This window comes from Grammomys surdaster, unplaced genomic scaffold, assembly GCF_004785775.1.
Source record: "Grammomys surdaster isolate TR1022 unplaced genomic scaffold, NIH_TR_1.0 126197, whole genome shotgun sequence".
In the NCBI taxonomy this organism is placed as follows: Eukaryota; Metazoa; Chordata; class Mammalia; order Rodentia; family Muridae; genus Grammomys; species Grammomys surdaster.
Window position 1 is genome coordinate 3,385,063 of NW_021621002.1, and position 23,944 is coordinate 3,409,006.

The 23,944-nt window shown below is 46.0% G+C and overlaps 1 protein-coding gene across 3 annotated transcripts in view; it reads left to right on the plus strand.

The window, feature by feature from the left end:
- The window catches only part of Cpvl (carboxypeptidase vitellogenic like), a 103,528-nt gene that overhangs the window by 3,456 nt on the left and 76,128 nt on the right, over positions 1-23,944 (plus strand). For 2 of the 3 annotated variants that reach the window (XM_028758404.1, XM_028758406.1), the window contains exons 2-6: positions 706-891; positions 7,699-7,817; positions 19,462-19,576; positions 20,522-20,580; positions 21,307-21,386. In XM_028758404.1, the coding sequence (XP_028614237.1) occupies positions 717-891; positions 7,699-7,817; positions 19,462-19,576; positions 20,522-20,580; positions 21,307-21,386 (548 nt within the window). In that variant the 5' untranslated portion in view covers positions 706-716. Of the gene's footprint in view, positions 1-619; positions 892-7,698; positions 7,818-19,461; positions 19,577-20,521; positions 20,581-21,306; positions 21,387-23,944 lie in introns of all 3 variants that reach the window. The other variant, XM_028758405.1, reaches the window with a different exon arrangement.

Consider the following 23,944-nt stretch of genomic DNA (forward strand, 5'->3'; position numbering starts at 1 on the left):
CAACCCACCAACCCACCAACCCACCAACCCACCAACCCACCAACCCAGTAGCTTATTTTAAATCCCCTGCAGAGTGCACTGTATGCCCATCACTGTATACCCATGGTCTTCCCTTTGTGTAAGCCATCTCTTGTATGTTTGGTGTTGGGGAATGGAGGTGGGGTTAGGCGTGTGGGGTGGGATGGGGTGGATTATGCTTTTCCTGTTGCTTCCATAGCCTGAGTGGGGGGTCCCACCTCTTTTCCTTCCCACCCACCTTGTCATCCTAGGTCATCTGTCCCTAAAATGACCCCCAGAGCCTCCGCCAGTCTGCAGTGATGGAATGGTCCCTCCCACTCACACACTCAGTGACCGTTTTTAGAGCCCTGGTTGCTTCCAGGCTTTTTCTAATTTTCTTCTGGTTTTACTTTTCAGGTCATAGTTTTTAAATATAATAGTTGCTTTCTCAGTGCATTGTAAATCCCTTGCAGAACCTTCCTCTAGGTGGCCGAGGTCAGGATCAACAGGGGTTGGGTTCGCCTTACTTATCTCCTGATGACATCCATGGTATTCAGCAAACTGTCTTGATACACAATAGGAAAATTTTGGTTTCGTTTGTTTGTTTGTTTGTTGTAGCTAGCAAACAAGTGGATTTGGTTCTCGTAAAGGGGACAGGCAAAGACCGCCTCCTGACTCACGTGTGGACTGTTCCCGCTCTCCCCCTAGGCCAACAAGAAATGGTTCGTGCCATATGGACGGTGACTGTTTCATTGATCCTGTTCACGGTCAGCCCTGGTGATGGACTGTTTCACTCCATATACCGAAGCATTCTCGTTTCCCAGTCATTCAACGGGAACGCAGGAAAGCCTCTATTTCTCAGCCCTTACATCAAAACTGGAAAGATCAAGGAGGGTAAGTACTGGTCAGGAAACTGCTGCTACCTTTAAAAATTCGTTTTATTTCATTTTACTGCTCTGTGCTCAATGGTGTTTTTAAAAAGCTATTCTCTATCCCCACAGATGGAAAATACACGCCAGTATTTTATTCAGTTGTTCTTATTTCAAATACTGATAATATAATCACTCAATATCATCCGAGTTCGAAACAAAAATGAGGTAGTTGGGGAAGGAATATTTATGAGTTTAAACATTTCTCTCCACAAAACCAGTGAGTGTCTCTCAGTGGGACAGTGTTGACAAAGCTACTGCGAACCTTGCACCTTTCACCTGTCACGAACTCATTCACACCTGTCGACCAAGTAAGTTGTGCCCAAGTATGGAGGCTGACGTAGGAGTTCCAAGGACCTGCCAGAATTCACCGGGGTGCTTGCTGATAGACGTGGGCTCCACACTCACAGGGAGGGCTTCCCTCCACCCACCCTGCCCTGCCTTGCACCTGGCATGTCACCACACCCACACCTCAGTCAGTCAGGTGGAGATTTAGCAGCTTGCACAAAGTGCAAGAATGCCAGGAAATCCAGTGAGAAATAAACTGCGAAAACCCCTGTATTTGTAAATTTATTCTAAAATCTTAGTGTTTGCAGAGGCGTCCTTAAGAGAGCACCAGGGGGTTGATCCCTGTCAGTTAATAGAAAGAAGTCACATTTAATCTTATTAGACTTACATATATGGTTGCATCTGCTCTTACTGAGACTCGGTACTTGGGTAAGTGACCGTGGTCACAAAGAATCTCATCTGTGGGAACTCAGATGACCCCTGATCTACAAATAGTACCCAGGCTCTGGTGTTGAGGAATTGTTTGTACAAAGAAACAGAGGACTGGGCTGGCGGCCAGAAAGAGTCAAGGAAGGGTCTCAAAGAGGAGACAGACAGTGAGTGTTTGTTGAAGGAAGGGGTGGGTGAGGTGGGATCTGAGGAGCTGCTGGCAGGGACTGGGTGGGAGAGATGCAGAGGAGAGGTGTGCCCGGGACATGAAGCCATACCTAGTGTAACTGGAGGGTTAGATGGGACGGAGGATGGACGAGACCAAATGTTACAGGAAAATGATGGGTCCAAGGATCAAAAGTCAGTCTAAATACTTTACAAGGAAGTTTAAAACAAAGCACAGTTTGCTCCTTGGAAATGTCCTTGCAATCAACAGGCTTGTCACCCTTTCTGTTTTATTGGAAATCAAGGGGTTCGAATCCTGCCTTCATGGCTTCTTGGTGAAATCTGCATAAGCTCCGGGATCTTACCAGCTCTTTACTGCAAGAAGGTGAAACTCTTGGTGCCTTCATTGTGTAATTAGAATATTTAAAATAAAAGATTCATTTTCACGTTCTGCACAAAATTCACAGAAAGATGACTGCCTGGTCACATATAAAGATGTATTTGAGTCAGAAACACATCATCCACACGACCCTGCAGTACCAGTTTGTATTTGGTTTGGCTTCCTTAATAATTTAAGACTGATGCTCGGATTCATCTCATTAATACATAAGAGAAGGAGTCAAGGTCACAATAACCAAGTCTTACACAGCTTTATTGCAAGGAAGTGGAGACTCAGACATCTTACATGATTTATCTAACGGGGAAGCAGATCTCAGAACAACCCTTAAAAAACAAACAAACATATACTTACTGTTCCCATTGTGAAGATGAGAAAACCAAGGCCCTAGGAAAATAAATATCTTTCCCAGAGCTATAAAACCAGTAAGTGGCAGATCTGGGACCAGAACCTCTTGCCTGCCAACCACACTATGAACCACTGTGCCATGCGACCATCTCCTGACTCAAAGCTGTGAGTAAGAGACCAATGACCCAAGAAGGGAATTTGTGCACACTGCGTAAGGGAGACAGCTAAGAAAGGCATTAAGTCAGAGAAGCCATAACATGTCTGTGCCCTGCATGTGGCAGAACCAAGTGAGGAACACTGCATAATTCCCATGAGCAATGCGTCACCCCGTCCCTCCCCTTGCTGCTTGCCTGGCCTAAGAGTGTTCCACCATCATCTCTGGGTGCATTCCACCAGCATCGTGGACACACACAGGAAGTGAGAAAAGATCTTTTGTGCTTTGGTGGCAAGCCCAACAGATCTGCATCCTAGGAGTGGTAGCATTGGTGGCACTGACTCATATGTCACTTCCGTTGCTGAAGTTGTGTTTCACACTCAGAACTGCCGAGTGGGATTTGAGTGGTAGATTCAAAAGCTGGCACATCTGGGGACTCAGATGCTTCCCAACAACGTAATTAAGGGTAATTTTATTCATCTGCTTTACTGAAAGTTCAGTGTGCTATGGACAGATGGTCAACTCCCTCTTTAAATCCCTGCTGTTAATGGGATCTGTCAAAGCTGCAGGAAGGGGTGCCTTAACATCACAACAGAACACTGTCGAGATAAACAGTAGTTAAAAGAAAGACAAGGGGAATTTTTAATTTTTGTTTAATACCCAATTAGCTAGCTTAATTTTATATAATTGTAATTGCATGTTTGCTTCCTCTGAGGCTAAAATAAATCCTTACGTTCTGGAATCAAATGAACGCAGAAGGCAAATTTTAGCATCTTTACCAACACCCTATTTTTACAAATTCTAAAGGATAGTTTGGCATTGGGTCCTAATTTATTGCTTGTGGATTGAAAGTATGTTGTCTACACTGGGGGTGACCAGGATGTGGATCTAATGTATACCACCGTTGGCTTGTTGAATCTTTCTCTGGCCACACTCCAATTGTCCTCAGAGTGTTAATGTCACAAACCCTGGCAACAGCAGTAAACAGAGGGAGAGGATGTGAGATGATTTCAAAGAAATCTTTTTCCTTCCTTAACTGTTTTCAAACATTTATATTGTGTGTCATAGTGACAGAAAGGTTAAAAACTCCACTCGGGAGACTGTTTTTCATACTGCACTAACAGATGAGTCTGTGCTAAGAATGAAAGGCACATTCAAACATATTTAAAAATCATGTTACTTGAGGGATCATATTACCGTGATTTGGTGGATGGGAGTTTAGCATGAACTGGGGCGAAACCACTCTTCCATTGAATAGAAAAGGGGTCTTCAAGATTTGTTAAGACAGTGACAAAGTCTGTCTTCCATCAGTGTCTTTGTAGAACACACTAATCCTGGTGCAGTGTCAGTGGCTGCCCATACATTTATTTGTTCATCTGCCCATTCATTATTATTCACTCATTAAAAAGTATTTGTGGAGTGTCTTAAGTATGTGAACCACCGTGCTATATCCCAAGGGTTCAGAGATTAAGCAAGACAAATTCCCTGCCTTCCCACAGTTCCAGCTGGAGGAAAAAAGGGACGGGACATGCCTAAGTACAAGTAAAGATGCAACCTAGGCATTCCCAGGAGGGAGGGGCGAGTGAGCCATTAAATTGATCTAGAATCAGCCTGCGGAGCCTGTGCTGCGCTGGTCTCAGAGACAGATTGATCCAATCGTCTCTTGATAGTCCATCCCCTGCAGCTCTGTGTATTACCCACTTTCTCTTTCTCTCGTTGTTCTTTGACCTCTCTCATTCTTCTCTGTCTTCTATCCCGAATCCCGTGCCGTCCGTGACCTCACTCTGGATTGTACCTCTCTCATTCCAGCTTTCCGTTTTAATTCTTGCTCATTCTTTTTGGGGAACGGATGTTTGTCTGTTTGATGTTGAGATGATGGTTCGTAGGTTTGCTCAAGGGATCTCCTCAGCACTTTAGTGGCTTTCCAACCCTGGAGTGCGATCTTTCTTTGGCTTGGGAGTAGAAGAAGGAGAAATGACAGGTGGAGGGAAGAGTTAGAGCTGAGGCAAGACCCGTGTCTTAGTGTGACACTGACTGCTGTGACAAGACACCACGACCATGGAAACTCTTGTAAGAGCGCATTTAATTGGGGCCTGTTTATGGTTTTGGAGGCTCGTAGATCTTATTATCATGGGTGGAGCCTGAAGGCATGTGGGTCCGGCAGTCATGGTGCTAGACAAGTAGTTGAGAGTTACAGCCTGATTTTTGGGGGAGGGTGGAGAGAGAGAGAGAGAGAGAGAGAGAGAGAGAGAGAGAGAGAGAGAGAGAGAGACTGAAACCTTAAGGCCCACCCCAATGACAGTCTTCCTCCAACAAGGCCATACCTCCCAAACCTTCTCAAATAGTACCACTCCCCAGAGCCTAAACATTCAAATACATGAGCCTATGGGGGCCATTCTTTTTCAAAACATCATATATTTTTTTTTCTTTTTCTTTTCTCTTACAGCCCTTTCCCTTTTCTCCTTTGTTACTTTTGGGGTGGAGATGTTAGTCCATTTTCTGTTGCTGTGACTGATTCACAGAGACCAAGCAGTTTATAAACAATGAAGGTTTATTTAGCTTGCAGTTCCGAAGGCTAAAGAGTCCAAGAGCAGAAGCCGGATCTGGTGAGATCATCCTGGATATGGGCACTTCATAGAGCCCCGAACCAGCCCAGGCCATCATAGTGAGGCAGAAGATCCTAACTTGTGGTTCTTCTCTTCTGATACAGCCACAGCCCTATTGGATCAGGGCCCCACTCTGATGGTTGCATTAATACCCACCATCTACCAAAGCCTGGCTCTCAAATACTAAATTCAAATTTTATACCTCAAAATGAGGGCTCAATTCCCAACATGAGTTTTGGTGGGGACATTCAGACACAAGAGAGACAAATGCCCCTGGCGAGTGAGTGGGCAGAACTGTGGGGCTCTAGTTAAGCAATTCTGCCTGGGTTGGGAGAGCCCAAACTGGGCAAAGCTTCCAGACATCTGTGCTTCCTTCAGGGGTAACTTCCCACAGGCTAACGAGACCCACCTCCTGTAGACTGAAATCTTGTTTAATGTTAGGTCCTCTCCCAGGAACATTCATGAGTACTTCTTGCTGTTCTTCACAGAAAGCGTGTGGTAGGATAATCAGTGTCTGCATTTTGTACAGAAAGAAAGACAGTTTTGGAGAAGAAGTGACCTCCTGAGGGATTATAAACCAGGTCTGTCTGACCAGAAATCCCACTTTGTAGCAGACTGGACCCTCAGACTGAGACCTGTCTTTTGTGCCACCAATGTCTCGTCCCCTAGTTACTGTTTTATCTCAATCACTGCAGGAAATTTATAGACAACAGTAGCTATGCTCTGTGCAAGCCAGCTTCTTTCCCTTGTGTGTATAATACTCATGTGTATGCATGTGCCTTAGCATGAAGGCCAGAGGACAGTGTTGGGTATCATCCTTACTGATACTATCCACTTCTTTTGCAACAAGGTCTCTTGCCAGCCTGAAACACACTGATTTGGCTAGACTGGCAGGCCAGGAAGCCCCTACGATCCTCCTACCTCTGCTTCTTCAACACTGGGATTCTAAGCACCCATCCCTTAAACCAACTCTTTACGTGGGTTCTGGGGATCCAAGCCAGGTCCTCATGCTTGCCAGGCAAACACTTAACTGATTGAGCGATCTCTCCTGAGCCCCTAAGCTGGCTTCTCTTGACAAGCTTGTACATGATGACTCCGTGTTCCTGCAGACCCGTAAGGGATGCGTCTGTCTTAGTTGAGAAACCGCAGCACAGGGGAGGCTGGCTGCCGCCGCCGAGGGTCACAACTGCTGGTTAGGCAGTTGTGCTGGGGGAAGAGGTCAGAAGTGTACCTCCTTGGAAAGGTATGCCTGTTTCTAAAACAAAGCTTACAGCCTCAAAGCTGTGGTATATGGGGAGAAAGGCCCTGGATTGTACATTACTTGCTGTGGGTTTGAATATTCTTACTATGGTCCATTTCTTCTTTTGGTCAGTGGTGTTGCTGGTTGCCAGGTGGAGCAGAGATGTTCACCACAATATCATTATTTGATGGCGTGTTGACCTCTCAGTCTCCAATTTAATGTGTCTCAGACTGATTCTGGAGTGAGTCTTTCCTCAAGGGCGCTTCTCTTCCTCCCAGATCTCCCTTCTGCTTCCTCCCACATGCTTGAACGCCCACTCTCGATTCCCTTTCTGCCCTGTTCCTTGTTGCTACTTCTCTTCTACTTCTTGTCCCCTATACCTAGGACTCAGTGCATCCTCCAATAGCAGGCAGGAAGGAACAGCCTTGCAGCCTGGCTGCCACTACTGGGGCGGGGGATGTGCCTCAGTTCCTCTTCAATGCTGGGAATCTTGGGCAAATTACATAACCTTTCTTTGTTTTTCTGGTGTCACGGCCTTGCAAGTCTTAGCTTCCATCAGCGTCATCTCCTCTAAGGCCTTCACGGCTGGTTAAGCACACCCTCTGTCTTCTTTCCCGTCTCTTTGTTGAAATAAGAAATCCAGGGCCTCTGCCTTCCACAATGTCCCTGTTCTAGTCAGCACCCTCCGTAACCATAAGGTCACTTGGGCTTGATGTCTGCCCCCAGCTGTTTGGAACCCCTCAGTCCTGATCTTTAAGAGACCAATAGACTTTGTGCCCCTACAAAAAGGTGGGGCCCATAGGCTGCCCCAAGACTCCCAGCTGCTTAGTCTGTTTCCCTGTACCTTGTGGATGCATCTGCCATTCAGTGGGCGAAGTGGAAACACCCGAGGTACTATCATGACATCAACATCAAAAATACAAAGACTTGGCTCCTGACCCCTTTCACCTTCCATTGACCTTGGCCTCACTGTGAATGGGGAGGCTGGAAGCAGCTGGAGGAGGCTGGGTTCTGAGTACTCCTCATGATGGCCTCCTCTTAGCTTCTCATCTTGGCTTGGTGGCTGGCAAAGGCCTCCCCCAGCCTGTGCAGGCGCATAGAACACGTTCTCTAATCCTTCCTTATATTTTCTTTCTCCTCACCAGGGCAAAGGAAGAGCATGGTCAGTCCTTTCCCTGGAATGTATGACAAGAGTTATGCCGGCTACATCACAGTGAACCAGACTTACAACAGCAACCTCTTCTTCTGGTTCTTTCCGGCTCGGGTAGGTGTCCAAAACCTGTAGTGGAGAGCTGAGGGGGGTAGCTCACCCCAGATGGAGTGGAAATACTAGCTTGTAGACTCCTGGGTTTTATTATTATTTATTTTTGGGTATGTCCTGTGCACGCATGCATGGATGCACGTGTGTGTCTCTGTGCACACACCCTTGACTCTATTCTTTGACACAGAGGCTCTCACTGAACCCACTAAACAGCCTGGCCACTAGCCCCAGGGATCTGTTTGCCTCTGCCCCTGAAACACTGGGGCTACGAACCCATCTTTTTATGTGGGTCCTAAGGATCCAAACTCGGGTCCTCATGACCTCATGACAAGCACGTTTCTCGCTGATCCATATCCCAGCCCTGTTTGCTTCCCTTTTTAAAAATTAGCATACAGTCGGTTAAACAATAGGTTAAAATTGATGTAATAATGGATTTCATTATGGAATTTCTATACACAATTTGTTTTTTGCTGATTCTCCTCTCCATTTCTTCCCCATCTTCCTCCCCTCTGACCTCTGTCATGCTCTCCCCTACCCTCAGTAGTCGGTTTACTGATCTCAGGCCATATGATCTATTACCCTCCATCACTTTCCTCAAACCTGTTTCCCGAACGGCCTAAGAATCCATGAAGAAAACTTTAATATTTTTTTCTAAAAATAAACAAATACTTGTGGAGGAGGTGTGGAGAATCCAATTTAGCCCCACCCCCTCCTTATAGAGATCCTCCTTTATAGTAACACAGCAACCTTCTTTTTGCTACTGTCTTCCTTTTATCTTTTCCCCCTCCCCCCTTCCCTTCTCCCTCTCGCTCCACCCCTGCTTGCAGGGCCCTGCTCGTTCCAGCCCAAAGTACACTGTTGCTGTCTTCAGACACCCAAATGAGGGCATCAGATCCCATTACAGATGGTTGTGAACCACCATGTAGTTGTTGGGATTTGAACTCATGACCTCCTGAAGAGCAGTTGGTGCTCTTAACCACTGAGCCATCTCACCAGTCCTTCCTTTTATCTTTTAATTGTTGTTTTATTCAAATAATACTTGGGACTGGGCAGGCATTGGAGAATCCAAGGAAAGTAAAGAGTGAGGAGCTGCTGGACCTAACAGGTCACAGTTTAGTCTGTAGTCTCACGTGTGGCCTTTCAGGGGCTATTCCATTTCTATCCTGGAGACAAGAGGATAGAATCTTTCCACACTCACCAGTGAGATTTAGCTCATTCCCAGGTTACACAGTTCTTTGTGAACAAGACACATTAAGGTTGAAGGTACCTTTGGGGGGTCTAGGGGCAGATGTTGAGGTACAGAAACACATTAAAGCCCACCACAGAGCTGCTTTCGATTTTCATCTGCCAAATTGGATTTGCTTTCGAAGCTGGAGAAAGCAAAGCAAGGCCTATCTCTGTGGAGGCTGGTATTCATATTTGCATATGATTTGCATACAACAGTGTTGCATATTTAATAACCTGGCAAATTGCTTCAGTCAGTGTCACTGCGTACTTGAATAGCTTTTTTTTTTTTTTTAAACTGGTTTTGTCCTGCTGTGTTTTCTTGACTTATTTCTCTCTCCTAACCGCATGGCTTCTGATGTAGCTCACCTCATAGGAGTCTGTCCTTTGGAGAACGGAAATGGCGGGTGAGAAATGGAGAATTTCAGGTGTTTATAGTTGGGCTTCACTGTCTCTGGTAGACTTTCCTGGACTCTGGAGGGGGTTTTTATTTCTTTCTTCATGTGACTGCAAGGTAAGTGAGGAGCCCAGAGTTTAGAGAGAGGCTTGTGTTGAGAACGAGGGACAGATGGGGAGAAGTGGTTATGTCCAAGGTCAGCACTTGGGCATGAGCACAGTCTTTTTCTGGAGATGCCTGCCATTGATAGAATCCAGCTGGCAGGGACACTGAGGTGTGCTCCCCTGAGCCTCCCAGCAGAACCCAGCAGGATGAAAGATGCTAATGAGTCTTCAGCAGCAAACAGCCCAGATGTCTCAAGGCCACTTGACCTACATGAGACCCCAAACTATGATGTCATTTCACTACACAGAGGCTTCCCTTGTGTTTCTGTACTGTATTTGCTTCAGAGGTCAGCTTTATACTCACACTCTTATCAGATTTAAAGGCCTCAGTGCGTTCCTAGCAAGACTCTGTCTTGCTTTTTGCTGTCTCCATACTGTGTGTTTCTCCTCTCCACACTTTGTCCTCTCATTTCTTTATTTCCTCCTCAAACCCCAAGTTTCTCTGAGGTTTTCATACCTGATTTAGGAAACACATATATTGATTGAAGTTTTGTTTTGTTTGTTTTGAGATGGGGTCTTGCTATGTTGTCTAGGCTAACTGTGAATTAATGGTAATTTTCTTGCCTCAATTTCCCCAGTATACCACACCTAGCTATTTAGCAAATTTTAATCCACACACACAAGTCATACACCTTTATTGGCTTCCATGTGATGTTTTTGATACATCTGTAGACTGTGTGATGTTCAAATGTACGTGTGAGTGTTTATCTCTTACGAGGATTTAGTTCTTTGCAGTGAAAATGGTCAAAACATCTTCTTCTATCTTTTTTGGAATGTACAGTGCTTTATTGTTATCTCCAGACAGGATGCTGTTTGGACACCTGGAATTTCTTCCCTATTGTACTGTGGTACCCATGGAGCTAAATTTGGGAACTAAATCTGGTCGCAGTCTCCCCTCCCCCTTCCTCTGTTCAGGATACTGTTCTGTCTCACAGCAGTTCCATCTTCATCAGAAGGAAGTGCTCATAGTAGACAAACCCAGGTGGGAGGGGTGTGCAGTGTGTGGGTGAACTTGGGGGTCAGCTTTCCAAATTCTGCTTGACATTTCACGAAGGTCTCTGGGGGGGCCCAGTCTTGCTCTCACCCTTCCTTGCTCTGTGACATCCCAGCGGATAAATGAAGCCTCATTCTCTTCTTTCTCTTCTGCTTTATCCAACCTGGCTTTGTACCAAGACGTTCTTCATTGGTGTCTGCATGTTGCATCTTTAGCAATTATTTAGATTTGGGAAAACAGCAATTAGTAATGAGAAAAGATTAGACCCAAACAATAGGAAGGAGGTTTTCTTTTCTTCTGTTTCTATCTGGCAGGCCTGGTCTAGCTTGCCTTTGTCTACTGGACTGCAGAGGGGACAGTTTCCTTAGCTCCGTGGGTTTGAGGTTAGTCTGTTGGCTTGTTAGCTTTTCCCCCCTTAATTAACAGAGAACCTAGCTGGCCATCCACTGACTGAGCGATGGTCCTCTGATCAAGTTCTATAGCCATAAATACATCCTAAGATGGTTCCGGAAGTCCTGCCCATGTGCGGTCTCAGATCAAAGGTCTTGTGCTTAGCGTTCTGCAGGAAGTGCATGCAAGCTAAGAAGGCAGAGTTCATGAAAAGGCCTATAGTGTGGGCAGGTGTAGCAGGGAAAGTCTGGGCAACATCTCAGTGATGCTCACAGGCACAGCCAGGTGTCTAAGGCTGAGGTTTCCAGCTAGGAAATAGAAAAAACATGGTGGAGCAGATACAGCACCCAAGGAGAAGCAGCTGTCAAACATGAGGGATGCCCCTTTCATTTGGGAGAAATATGAGTTCCTTGCCTGTCCCAGGGAAGCAGCTGACATTGTCATCAGGGGAAAAATGACACTCTCTTAAAAATGAGGGCATTGAAAATAGCGATCCAGGAAGGATGCGGCACTCAGAGCATCCTCTGAGTCATTTTCTGGATGTTGTTTCTCAAATTAGTTTCGTTTTCCTGTTATTTCTTCGAGATTCCCCTGTCATTGTCTACAAATCAGTGCATAATGAATTCCAGAAGTCAGGATCAGTGTGCAGTGGCAATACTGTAGGGGAAACAGCATGGTTTCTGCCTGGGCTGGGGGCTGGGCAGCACACTGTACCCAATAGAAGACACACCTCCGGTGGCTGCTGCATGGGAAACGTGAGCTGTGTGCCAGAGCCCCTTGGTCGTTTGCCGGAACCAAGATTTAAGGCTCAGTTTTTGAGCTGGACATCTCTGCTTTTGACCACCATGTATCATATCCCTAGAAAAGTAATCTCAGAAGGTCCTGGGATACAGAGGTCGGAAGTAGGACCTCTTGAATTAGTCAAGCTTGTGTGTGTATGATGGGCCCAGCTAGCACTTACCCACATTTCTTAGCAACATCAAATATCTGCTGTGTCAGTTCACAGTGAGACTCAGAACTCTGCCTGACCTGGGTCTCAAGTCAAAAGAGGTTGTGGAGCCAGCTGATTGGAGAAATGCCCAACTCAACAGTAAACACCGATTTTATTGTTATGTTCTTGCGACTATTACTGCCGTTATCTCTTTGGTGAGACCAGTTGCCACCAATACTGACCCAAATAAATTATGGTTTGTGGGCTTTAAAGAAAATAGAGGGAAATTGCAAATCAGAAGGTCCCAATCACCAAGCAAGAATGTGGGTTAATTGCTACTGGATAAGGAAGTTACTAAGTGAAATTGGGATTTGTCAGAAGATAAAGAGGCTTCTAAAGCTGTCTTCGTTGGAAAGAGATAGGCAGATTTTGACCTTATCTTGTAGGAACACCAGTAATTTGAAGTGTTCAGAGTTATCCCAGCCACTTTCCTGAGGTCTACCCCCTTGCTCTTCTGGGCATGATTCCTGGTGTGTGTGTGTGTGTGTGTGTGTGTGTGTGTGTGTGTGTGTGTGTGTTTATTTGCTGTAGATGGTGGGGAGTTCTTATAAAGGAGCTGGGAGACTGTGCGGTCTGTGAGGGCAGCCTGGGGGCAGCCTATGAAGAGACGCTCACTCAGGAACCTGTAGGTTGGACCCTCCAAAAGCAGATAGGAAGGTGATAGGATTATGCTGTCAAGAACTCTGCCCTCATCCGTTAGAGAACAACAAGGGCTGCTCTGACACTCTTGATCTAGACAGCTGTTTTCTGTGTTAGTGGAGGCAGACGTTCTAATCTGTCTGGAGAACCCACTGGACAGCTTGTCTTGGGAGTGAAGGTGGAACCAGAGGCTCCCGATCTGACATCAGCAGCCAGGTATGCTCCCTCCTCAGGGTGTCAGAACTTCCTTAGTAGCAGGGTATGTGTGGAAGAGAAGAGAGGATCCAGACTCTGTGTTGCACAGTAGGACCAACTGGGAGCTTCAGAAGAACGACAACTGCTCCCCCTCAGGTCCCCTACTCATCCAGGTTCGAGAGAGTCAAAGCAGCATTTCTAGTGAGATCCATCTATCCTAGTGGTTTTGAACTTAGGGAAAATCCTGGAGGCCAGGTTCCAGGGACTCTGTTCCTGGTCTGCGATTCCTAGTTGTTTAACTTGGTACAGGGCATTTATTCTCCCTGGGGTTTGGGCTTCATTAAAGTAAGGACTGTCAACTTATTGATGTCTAGGGGTGTGTCTTAGTTCTACAAGAGACCATCAACCAGAGCTGCACTACCAGACATCACCCTGTCTCTGACTCACAGATAGCACAAGGCATGCTATGTTATCTTAAAAATTATTGAAGTTCGGATGGCTAAGGCCCTTGTTGCTTTGGAGTGAGCTATGGTATTTTTGCGACAGTTGGCATCTACTCACTAAACTATGGGATGGAAATCTAGGCAGCGGTGATTGCTGCATAGGTCAGGCACAAGTGTGCATCCTTGCTTGTTTTGCATCTCTGATCCAATTTCCCATGAGCCACAATACCAGCTTTAAATATCTTTGCTATTGGGTGACTACGTCAGTAGAGGGCGATGGAGGGACATCTAGCTACAATCAGCTTAAGGCCTGGAAACCCAGGGAATTTAGTCACCAATGGGTTACCAGGAGGTCTGGAGCACAGCCTCAGGGGGCCCACACTCCTTATGGGACTGCCCCTCAATATAGGCACACTGCTTTCAATATAGGACACTCTAGGCCGGTGTCCTCTTTACACACCTATGGAGAAATCCCCATGGTGTCTGTACTTTTTATACTGTCTTTCCTGTTCACTGGAAGGCACAGGAAGCTTATGAGCATGCTGATCTTGGGTCCGCTTTCTGGTCTTCTGTCCAGTTCTCCTTGATGCTGTCAGTGTCCCCTGGGACTGTAGCAGACATGCATCTTGGAGCAGGCTTACAGGCCAGTGTTTCTGGTGAAACAAAGTAACCTGTTAATCACACAGGAGAATGACCATGTGATTCCTGTCTTATGCTTGGGGCCCTGAATGATATCGCCACTCATTCTCTCCCTCAAAAACAGGCTGCCACAAAGAACCGAGAATGTTCTGGAAAGACCTCAGGAGCTGGAGCAGCCAGCATGCCACTGACTCTCATTCTTGTCATATCAGTATGCTTTCCTTCTTCAGACACTTGGCCAACTCAGCCAAACCAGTTTCCAGGCTTCCTCGGCCTAAGTTATGGAATCAACAGGGATTCAGCAATGTGTGCTTAATGGTATAGTGTGATTGGCCAAGTTCCCATCAAGTGATCTTCCTTGATCCAATCACCAAGGATCCTGTGATATAAACATGGCCAATGGGCCTTTTTCTATGATAAATATAGGGACCCATTTTGTGAAAGACATGTGGTCAACAGATTTTTTTAAACGATATCTACTGCAGGTGGCTACAGAGCCACCGGCAACCCCAAGGCATTGGAGGTCATAGGTCAGTGTCTTCATATTTCCTTCTTGGTGTTCTTGAGGCACCAACTACCTAAAATTACAAAGCCATATGAAAAAAAATCAAAGTGGCCAAAAATTCTAAGTTATAGACCACTCTATTAAGTATATTTGGACTCTGTAGAAAACTTTTTGTGCCCAATTTTCCGTTGGGGAAATGAAAATTCTACACAAAGGCAGAAGTTATTAACTTTTCCAATCATCTTTAATCTTAGCTAGACTCAGAAATGAGAAGAGACTCCCCCACTCACACCAGCCTCTCATTCCATCTAAGCTATAGCTTTCTTGCCTGGGGCTCTAAGAAGCCTTCCCTACCTCTTGGGATGCTTAGGGAAGAGCCAGCTGAGGAGTCTATGGGCTTCGAGCTGATTCTTGATGAGGAGCTAAGCCAGCGATTGATGAGAACTCAGAGGAGCGTGGGAATGATCTAAGAAGGCAGGAGAAAAAAAAACTGAAAAAGTTAATTTTCCCTATGAATGATCACAGGAAAGGATGGTTTAATGGTGTCAACAGGAAGCACGACGAGCAACCTTCCCTGGGAACACACGGCTGTCTTAAGCAAGCTGTTCACATGTGTTGGGACTGTATATGTAGAATTAGAATGGTTCTGCAAAGCTATTTAATGATTCTGGTTACAAAACTAATTGCTTCAAATAAAAATCCTTTTCCTTGATTAACTTGGTGTGGCAGCTGAAGCATCGTGGGGCAGAGATCTGAGGGGCAGAGTGGGGGTCCATTCAAATATACATAGGGGGAATGTAAAGACATTTACTTTGACTACTAATGACTTCAGTTAAGAGAGAACACGTTACTTAAAGCAAGCAAGCCTCCAGTCTTTGCATTTAGAAGTACAGAGAAGGTCTCAGTGCTTTATCAAGCACATCCTCCATTTTAAGCCTGGCTTGAAGTCTGGCAGTGGTTGGCTGTCCTCTTATCTAGAGTGGTGTTTCTTAGTGGAATGAAAGAAAGGATTGGCTAGAAAGATGTACGAAGATTGGGTACTGGCCAAAATACTGCCCTCACATGTGGTAAGCTGTTTAAATTCCCTAGAGCCTCCTCAGTGGAATTTTCTGTGTAAAATACAACCACTAGTTAGATTGTTTTGTTTTACTGTATCCACTTTTTTCTTCTCTCTTCTTTCTTTCTCTCTCTCTTTCTTTTTTTCACTATACATCTCAATTGCTGCCCTCCCTCCTGGTCCCCACCCCATGTAGTCCTTCCCCCACTTCCCCTCCCCTTCTCCTCTGAGAGAATGAAGGCCCCTCCCTCTGGAGAGCCCCACATCCTGGCACATCATGTCTCTGCAGGGCGAATCCTCTCCCACTAAAGTTAGACAAGATAGCCTAGCTAGAAGAATATATTCCACATACAGGCAACAGCTTTTGGGATAGTTCCCTCTCCAGTTGTTTAGGACCCACATGAAGACTGACCTTGTGCAAGGTCATATGTGCAAGGGGCCTAGGTCCAGCCCATGTATGTTCTTTGATTGGTGGTTCAGTCCCTGAGAGCTCCTCAGGGTCCAGGTTAGTTGATTCTCTTCCTGTGGAGTTCCTATCTCCTTCGGGCCCTTAATCATTGGTTAGATTTTTGTTGGCTTGACACAAAATAATAACCTTGGAAGAGGGAATGTCAATCGAAGAGTTACATCTATCAGGCTGTGGGGTATTTTCTTGATTAGTGATTTATGTGGGCAGGTGCTACCCTTAGGCAAGTGATCTTCACAGATATAAGAAAGCAGGCTGAGCAAGCCAATAAGCAACATTCCTCTGTGGTCATTGATCTAGTTCCTTCCTTGAGTTTTTGCCCCGATTTCCTTTACTGATGGATTATAACATGTAAGATGAAATAAGCACTTCTCACTCCAGTTGCTTTTGGTCATGGTATTTATAACAGCCACAGAAAACAAACTAGAACAACCATGTCAATCAAAAGACCCGAGATCAGTGTCTTTAGTCCCTGCTCCCAACCTACTGACTCTCCATTTCAGCAACGTGTGTAACGGGCAAATAGAAATTATGTCTATATGTCTTGTTATCTGTCTCTTGCTGTAAGACTGGGGTCTAGTCTGGCTGGAGATACAGCTGAAAAGTCTAGGGGCACAGCTGATGCTTGAAAGTGATGGCCCACATCAGGACCAGTTTAGATTTCAGGAATTTTGCTTCCTCCAAGTGACACTCCATGAAGACACAGGATCATTTTCTTTGCCCATCAGTAAGTAATAATGGGATGTACTAGTGTAGACAGTCTAACGGACAGAATAGAAAAAGCACCTCCTTGGGGCTCGGCTGTTCATCATGCAAGAAACATTGAGTAGCCAAGTTTGTGACTGGCCACCAGGGGTCGCCAGAGGAATTGAGAGGGCAGTGGATAACCAGCCGCCTTCTTTCCCTTTTCTTCCCCCTTTCTTTCCCTCCCTTCAGCCCTCCGTTCCTTTCTCCCCTCCTCCCGAGTCTTGACCCGGTTTTTCTGTGTAGCCCAGGCTGTCACACTTCTGTATTGCCTTCTCTAGAGGTAGGGATTGCAGGCGGGTCTTAACATCCCGCTGCCGCCACGGTTGTTGTCGGTGCACCAGTACAGGGCTCAGCCTCTTGGGCTCCATCCACGCGGAGGCCGTCTGCTGCTGCTCTCCGTGTATCCCACAAGCCCAGGATTCCTCTGTTCCTTCGCATTTCATTGCCCCTTCCTTCTTTTAGTAACTCTCGAGATGGTTCTATTCCGGCCCCTGACTCATTCATAAAGGATTTCTTTTCTTCATCATCAACCAGGTAACCCTTTACCAGAGGGATTATCCATCTAAGCCATCCAGCCCAAGATATTTGAATAACCACCTCGAAAGCCCTGCCTTTGAGTCCTCAGTCACTTGTTCCTCTGCCCACCTGTCCATATATGTAGTTACACTTAGCTGTCTTCCCAACTGGAACTGATACTTTAGAAAGATAACACCAGACACTGCTGGAATGAAGCGTTATGACTGTACCTGCTGCTCATACGTATAACAACCTGTGTTTCCAGGCAGAGGGCATGGAGACACAGAGAAATTAAGGCATGCACTCAAGGACACACAGATATAAAAAGAGCTAGTTGGAACTCCAGTCCTGCAGTGTGGCTCTCATACTCCCCACACTCTTTATAGAGTGCAGTTTTTCCTGGCTGTGAGTAGGAGCTAACCCTCAGCTTGAGAGAGCGGAGGACAGTGTGTGCTATTAGATGAATTTACACACTGTGCTGGATGCATGCAGTACGACGGTGCTATAGCTCACTGCTGTGGAGAAACGCCCACAACCTGTGTCCAATGACCACAGAAACAGCACGATCTTATTACCGAACTGTGTCTACAGCGTACATAATGTCCACAAGTGCAGCATGCACATGGCACACGCACAGAGAAGAGACCTCAGGCATCTCCATGATCAAGTTTAGCTCAGGCGGTCATCAGGTCCTCTAGAGCTGAGGGATGGTGGATCTGAACAAACCCACCATCAAACCTGAGGACCTGATGACCGCCTGAGCTACATGGCAGGAGAGAACCAACTCCCAAAACTTGTTTATTGACGCTCACAGGCGTGCTGTGCAAATAAGTAAATAAATAAATAAATAAATAAATAACAAATGTGATAAGATTTCAAAAGAAGTACTCTGAAAATATTTCAAAATAAAATAAATAAATAAATAATAAAAATGTGATAAGATTTCAAAAGAAGTACTCTGAAAATGTATTGAGGAAAATTAATGAGATGGGAGAATTAAATGGTTTGAATCATAGCTATAGTAAGATTACTATTTTCAAAGGTCTGAATTCCATCCTACCTACAACTAATTAGCAGAAGTTCCTTATTCCAATGGCCCCCACGTTTGCAGTGAGTTTGTTCAGGTTGCTCTCATGGATTTCTCCTCTTTCCTGGGAGAAGGGCCTCACCTCATAAACGAGAGCTGGATGTGTCAGGAAAATTATCTGTAAGAACTTTATGCCCTTCGTGTGGGCCATAGCAAGTATTGTCTATCATGGGTATGATGTCATGGTTCATCCCGCAAGCGTGACATACTATGGGTGACTCCTGGGTGCATAGCATTGAAGAGCACCTTCCCATCCCAGCACTTGATTTAGGCATGGCATCAGAGCATAGGCTGCTTGGCTCATTGAAGTAGAAAGACACATGGTAGGGCTTCCTTTAAAAACAGGTGCTTCAAGGGCTGCTGAGAACCGAGGGGGCAGGTCAGCTGAGGAAGTCTGCTAGCTCTTGGTATCCCAGCATTCCAAGAATGCAGGGTGCCGTGCTTCACAGCCTCGTGAGAACCCTGTTTGGCACATTACTGTTTGACTTGTCCTCTAGTGTGGCCTCTCAGGACCAGGCTATTTTTCTGAGTGTCTTGAGGTAACCTTAATGCTGCCAGGTCACAGGAAGGTGGGAGAGAAGAGAGTAGTGGAGATTAGTTGCCTAGGAGACTGAAAAAAGCAGACTTCCTATCATCTAGCAGGCCTCCAGCCATTTTTGCTTGTAAGAGAATTCTGGGAAAACCACCTAAGAACACTTTCAGAAAAGGTCCAGAACGTGTGAGGGAACCTATGTCAGACACTTAGATGACAGGAAAGTCACGTCTCTGTGGATCTTCCTTCAGATTCTTGACCACAGCTCCCAGTGATGTTCTCATAAGCTAGTCTAGCCTTTCATTACAGCTTGCTCATAATGTCCTGACAGGAGGAGTGCAGCTAACCTGGACTTTGGCGATGCCTGTAATTTGTGTGAAGCACTTGAACAACTAGGAAATGGCAGAGGTTATTTGGTCCTTGGAGGATAGACTGTGCAGATGGCAAGATGCTGTCAAGTTCACAGAAAGACATCAGCATTTGGGGCACATGTAAATCCCAAATAGTAAAAGGTGACCAACTTTTATCGTAGAGTGGTGTCCTGGGGGCCAGAAGCATTCTAGAATGTTGCCGAGGATCTGGAAGACTCAGGTATCATGCATTTGAGTGTACTCTGCAACCTTGGGGCACTTTTGCTCACTGGCTTCTCTGTTGCCTCCAGATACAGCCTGCGGATGCCCCAGTAGTCCTCTGGCTTCAGGGTGGTCCTGGAGGTTCATCCATGTTTGGACTCTTTGTAGAACACGGGCCTTATATTATCACAAGTAACATGACTGGTAAGTGATGGTTCGACAGCTTTGCTCAGGAGTCTCCTTCCAGCCAGTATCTGCTCTGAAACTAACTCAGAATAAACCTAAGAACCACTAGGAGTAGCTGAATGGTTCCAGATTATAGAAACCCAACTTTGTAGCAGTGTCTGTCCAGAAGGAGGAGCCCCAGGACGGATGTCCTGCCTGGTTTACTCTCTCCTGAGAATGTGGGTGAAAGGGTCTAAGCTGTTTTCTGCAATCTGGCTGCTGACTCAAGCATTCTTGGCTTACAAAACCAGTTGGTATTTATTACTATTTGGGTGAAGCCTTCTTGCACGGGCCTAATGGTGGAATTATATCCCTCATTATCCACGGGAGTAGGATGCTTTATGAGTCTGTCACTTCAATGAGCTGTTGCCTTGAGAGCAAGATGCAGTGGATGAGGCTGAAGTGGAGGGAGGGCTAGAGGAAGGGCCTCTGGCAGTGTCTTGGGGTGGACTCTATTCCTGTCTCATTGGGGAGATAGTTTGCTTTCCCTGGATCAGCATTCAGAGTTTGTGACTCAATGTAAAAGCTTTTGTGCCAGCTTTGGTAGGGTTGTTCTCTTCAGTGTTGGGGAGGAGGAAGAGAGTCTAAAAGGCTGGGAGTAGGGTGCCCTGTACCCAGGAGTGTAGGGTGCCCTGCACCTAAGGGTGTAGGACAGTCGGTGTTTTGATGTCAGTTTTTCACAAGGTCATGTTGTCAGGCTTCAGTCTTGGCTATAGTACCACTGTGTTGGGCAAAAGAACAGAAGAGAAAGGTGAAGGGGACGGGTGCTGGTCTTCTAGAGAGAGGGTGGTGCAGTGGCAGGGGTGGGGCGGGGGGAAGAGGCAGAGATCATGAGAGCTCAGCAGGGTGTTCTGGGGTTCAGAGCAAGGATGCCTTGCTTGGCCTATTGTGTTAGAAACTCAGCATCTTCTTCTGTTTTGGCAGTTCTTTCCAGAGACTTCTCTTGGACCTTTACCCTTTCCATGCTTTACATCGATAATCCGGTAAGTACCACAGGATACTCCAGAGCATCAGTGCCGGCCTCATGTATGTTTCTAGTTACTATGTACATCCGTGGCTGCATGGTGATTGGTCAACAGCAGGCTGCGTACACAATGATGTCTCTATAAGGCTATCAGGGAACTGAGCTGGTCCTGTTAGCTACTCTAGCCTTCAGTCATCACACGTTTAAGATACACAGATACTGCCCTTGGACTGAAGTTTCCTGTTGTACTCAGTAGAATAACCTGTCACTGTGCACATGCCTCCAGTGTGTGGTGGACTATGCCTTATAAATGTGCATAACCATGAGGGAATTTAACAACAATGAATGCCTAAGTTGTTCTCGCTATTAAGCAATATATTACCATATATTTTCTAAACTACAGAGTTTTTACTTTCTCTCCCATTGAATTCCCTCCCATTGAGTGTCACCACTGGGATAAGGGGCAGATGGCTTTTTCCTGAACGTGTGGGTTCCCTGTCTTATGGGTTGTTGCTTAATAATGGATTCCTCAGCTCTCATGTAGACCTATAGATACAAAGAGCCCAAACTGGTGTGCCTTCCCTTGGAAAGGGGAGCAGGATGCCTCAGTGCTACACGGAGCAATGGCGGAGATCTGAAGTCAGAGGTGTGGGTTTTGGGATCTGTAAGGCCACCTCCCAATGTGAGCTGAGCATCCTCAAGAAACATGAGTCTTTATGCTTGCCTTCATTTCCCTCCCCCTAAGGTGGGTACAGGGTTCAGCTTCACTGACCATTTCCGGGGGTACGCCAGCAATGAGGACGACGTAGCTCAAGACTTGTACAGGTACGTCAGGCAGAATGTGGCGGCAGGAAAAGTCTCCCTGCGGTAGAGTCACTCTGGATTGCTCCTTATTGTTCTACTTGTAAAACTCTGTAGAACATTTCTATGTGTGTGCCTGTGTGTGTGTGTATGTGTGCCTGTATGTGTGTGTACCTCTTTGTGTGTGTGTGCCTTTGTGTGTGCCTGTATGTGTGCCTGTGTGTATGCCTCTGTGTATGTGTGGGCCTGTGTGTGTGTGTATGTTTGCCTGTGTATGTGTGTGTGCTTACCTGTGTGTGTGCCTGTGTGTGCACCTATGTGTATGTGTGTGCCTGTGTGTGGGCCTCTGTGTGTGTGTTTGCCTGTGTATGTGTGTGTGCCTGCCTGTGTGTGTGCCTCTGTGTGTATGTGCCTGTGTGTGTTTGCCTGTGTGTGCGCCTGTGTGTGTGTGCCTGTGTGTGTGCTTCTGTGTGTGTGTATGTACATGCTCTTCTGCTCTTCCTTACCTTGTTATTGATTATTGTTTATGACAGCAGACATAGTAAACAGGACTAAAATCATGAAGGTAATCAATTGTAGTTTCCCAACAATTTCCTATGAGACAGTAGAGACACATCACACATTTTCAATGAAAGATTCCCTCTCAAGCCGTCCACCCAGATGTCTTAGAAGTTTCTGGTTGTTCCTAAAATTCTATTTAACTTTGTTCTTGCCAGGAGACAAGGTCTTTTCCAGGTGTTTGCCTTCTTTCCCATAGCTGTTTCTTTTGCGGTTTTAGATGTACATTTTACTCTGTAGCTTCATCTTGACTTTTCCAGGCTAAAAACAATCTTTCTCCTTCATCTCACAAAGTTTGTCTTTCACTTAAAAAAAACAGATTGTGTGTGTGTGTGTGTGTGTGTGTGTGTGTGTGTGTGTGTGTGTGTTGGGGGGTGTAAAGTTGTGAGCTTGGTTAAAGTATATATACATAAATTTTCCTTTCATTTTCTTGCATTCTTAGCATCTATTTTTAGTACGTTTTTAAAAACTAAGCTGACCTTTCTTATTTGGTCAAATTTTTCCAAGCTATAAATTGTGAGCTAAGAACAAGTCCGAATTCTTTCAGAGCTCCTGAGCACCCTTGAATGCATTATGAGAATCTTCTAGAATGTCCAGTCTCACCTACACACTCTGCTGATTACCCAGTGAGCAAACCTGGCATCTAGCAGGACTGCAAAGGGAAAGGGTATCTGGTCAGAAACAAAGCCTTTCCAGTTACTTTTCTTTCTCCCAGGCTGATCAGACAGAGGGCTTAGGGACAGGGCTTTTGGTGGCTTCCTGGTCTTTATTTCCTGCCAAGGAAATCTCTTTTCCTCTCTGCTGACCCAGAAAAGGATATGTCTGTTCTCTAATTTCCCACATCTCAAGACTGCAACACTTGTGTTCTGTTTCCATCAGGGTTACATAGGTTCTTACACCTCTGCACCCAGGTACAGTGCTACCTTGGGACATATTAGGTGATCTTCCCAGAGGGAGGCCTTCTCACTCTCTTTTGGCCTCTCACTTCCAGTATCTTTCTCCCTGCATAGCAAGACCATGGGTGTCCTCAGAAGCACCCACCACCACCAGTGACACTGTGTGTTCTCCTGGCTGAACACCTACCCCTACCCCTCACTACAACCATCTTTTGGCTTCACTGTGTAACTAGCAAACACTAAAGACATGTGTTCACTCTTTTGCAAGTCAGGGTTTTGCAAACTGCCCCACCTCCCTGAGCTGGAAGCAAGGATGTTTCTAGCCAGCGGTTGACCCTGTGTGTGGATGTCACTGCTGACATGTGGTCCGTCTCCTTTTGCATGACATGGAAAGACGACGGGTTTCAAAGCAGCCGTTGTTTATAGCTGTTTCGGTTTCCTTTGCTTCGGGCTCTTAGAACTGGAAAATAGCTAATCAAGAGTAGTGCAGAAAACTGATTTCAGCTGTTTCTTTTACAGTTTACACTATTCGTTTCCCTTTGTGACCGCATTCTTCTCTCCGGCTTGCCAGATGGGTGTCTGCAGTAAGAAGGTTACTTTGGAACCAGTAAATGGGCTACTGGGGGTTTAAAGAACAGATTTTTTTCTTCTCCCTTTGAAAGCTCCCTTCCCCCATTAGTTCCCCCCGAAGATGAAATTCTATTTTTCTGTGAACAGACCCTGGCCTGGAAAAACTGGCCTCCTAAAGAGCCATTTAGCATTCATGTTTCTAGAGGCTTTCTTTGTGTTCAGAAACAGTTTTCGCTCACGTTCAGACACACGCTATAGAGGAAGCGTCTGAGCCACGCAGCAGCGGCGGCTATCGGTTTAGAAAAATGTGAATGAAATGTAGCCAGTTTGCTCTCTTTGATGTGGATGTCTTGCCTGGTGCTGCTGTCCCGTTGTCTTCCTTGATCACTGGATGTATTCCTGGAGCTGGTGACATAGAAGCAGGCAGCACACAGCCCCTGCCCTCCCAGACCTCATGGCCTGGTAGAGCTCTGGAGGTTACCTTCTAGGAGTTCAATGGAGGTGGCACACAACTACTCTCACCTCACGACAGCCGGGTTGTCAAGAACAAGAAAGAGG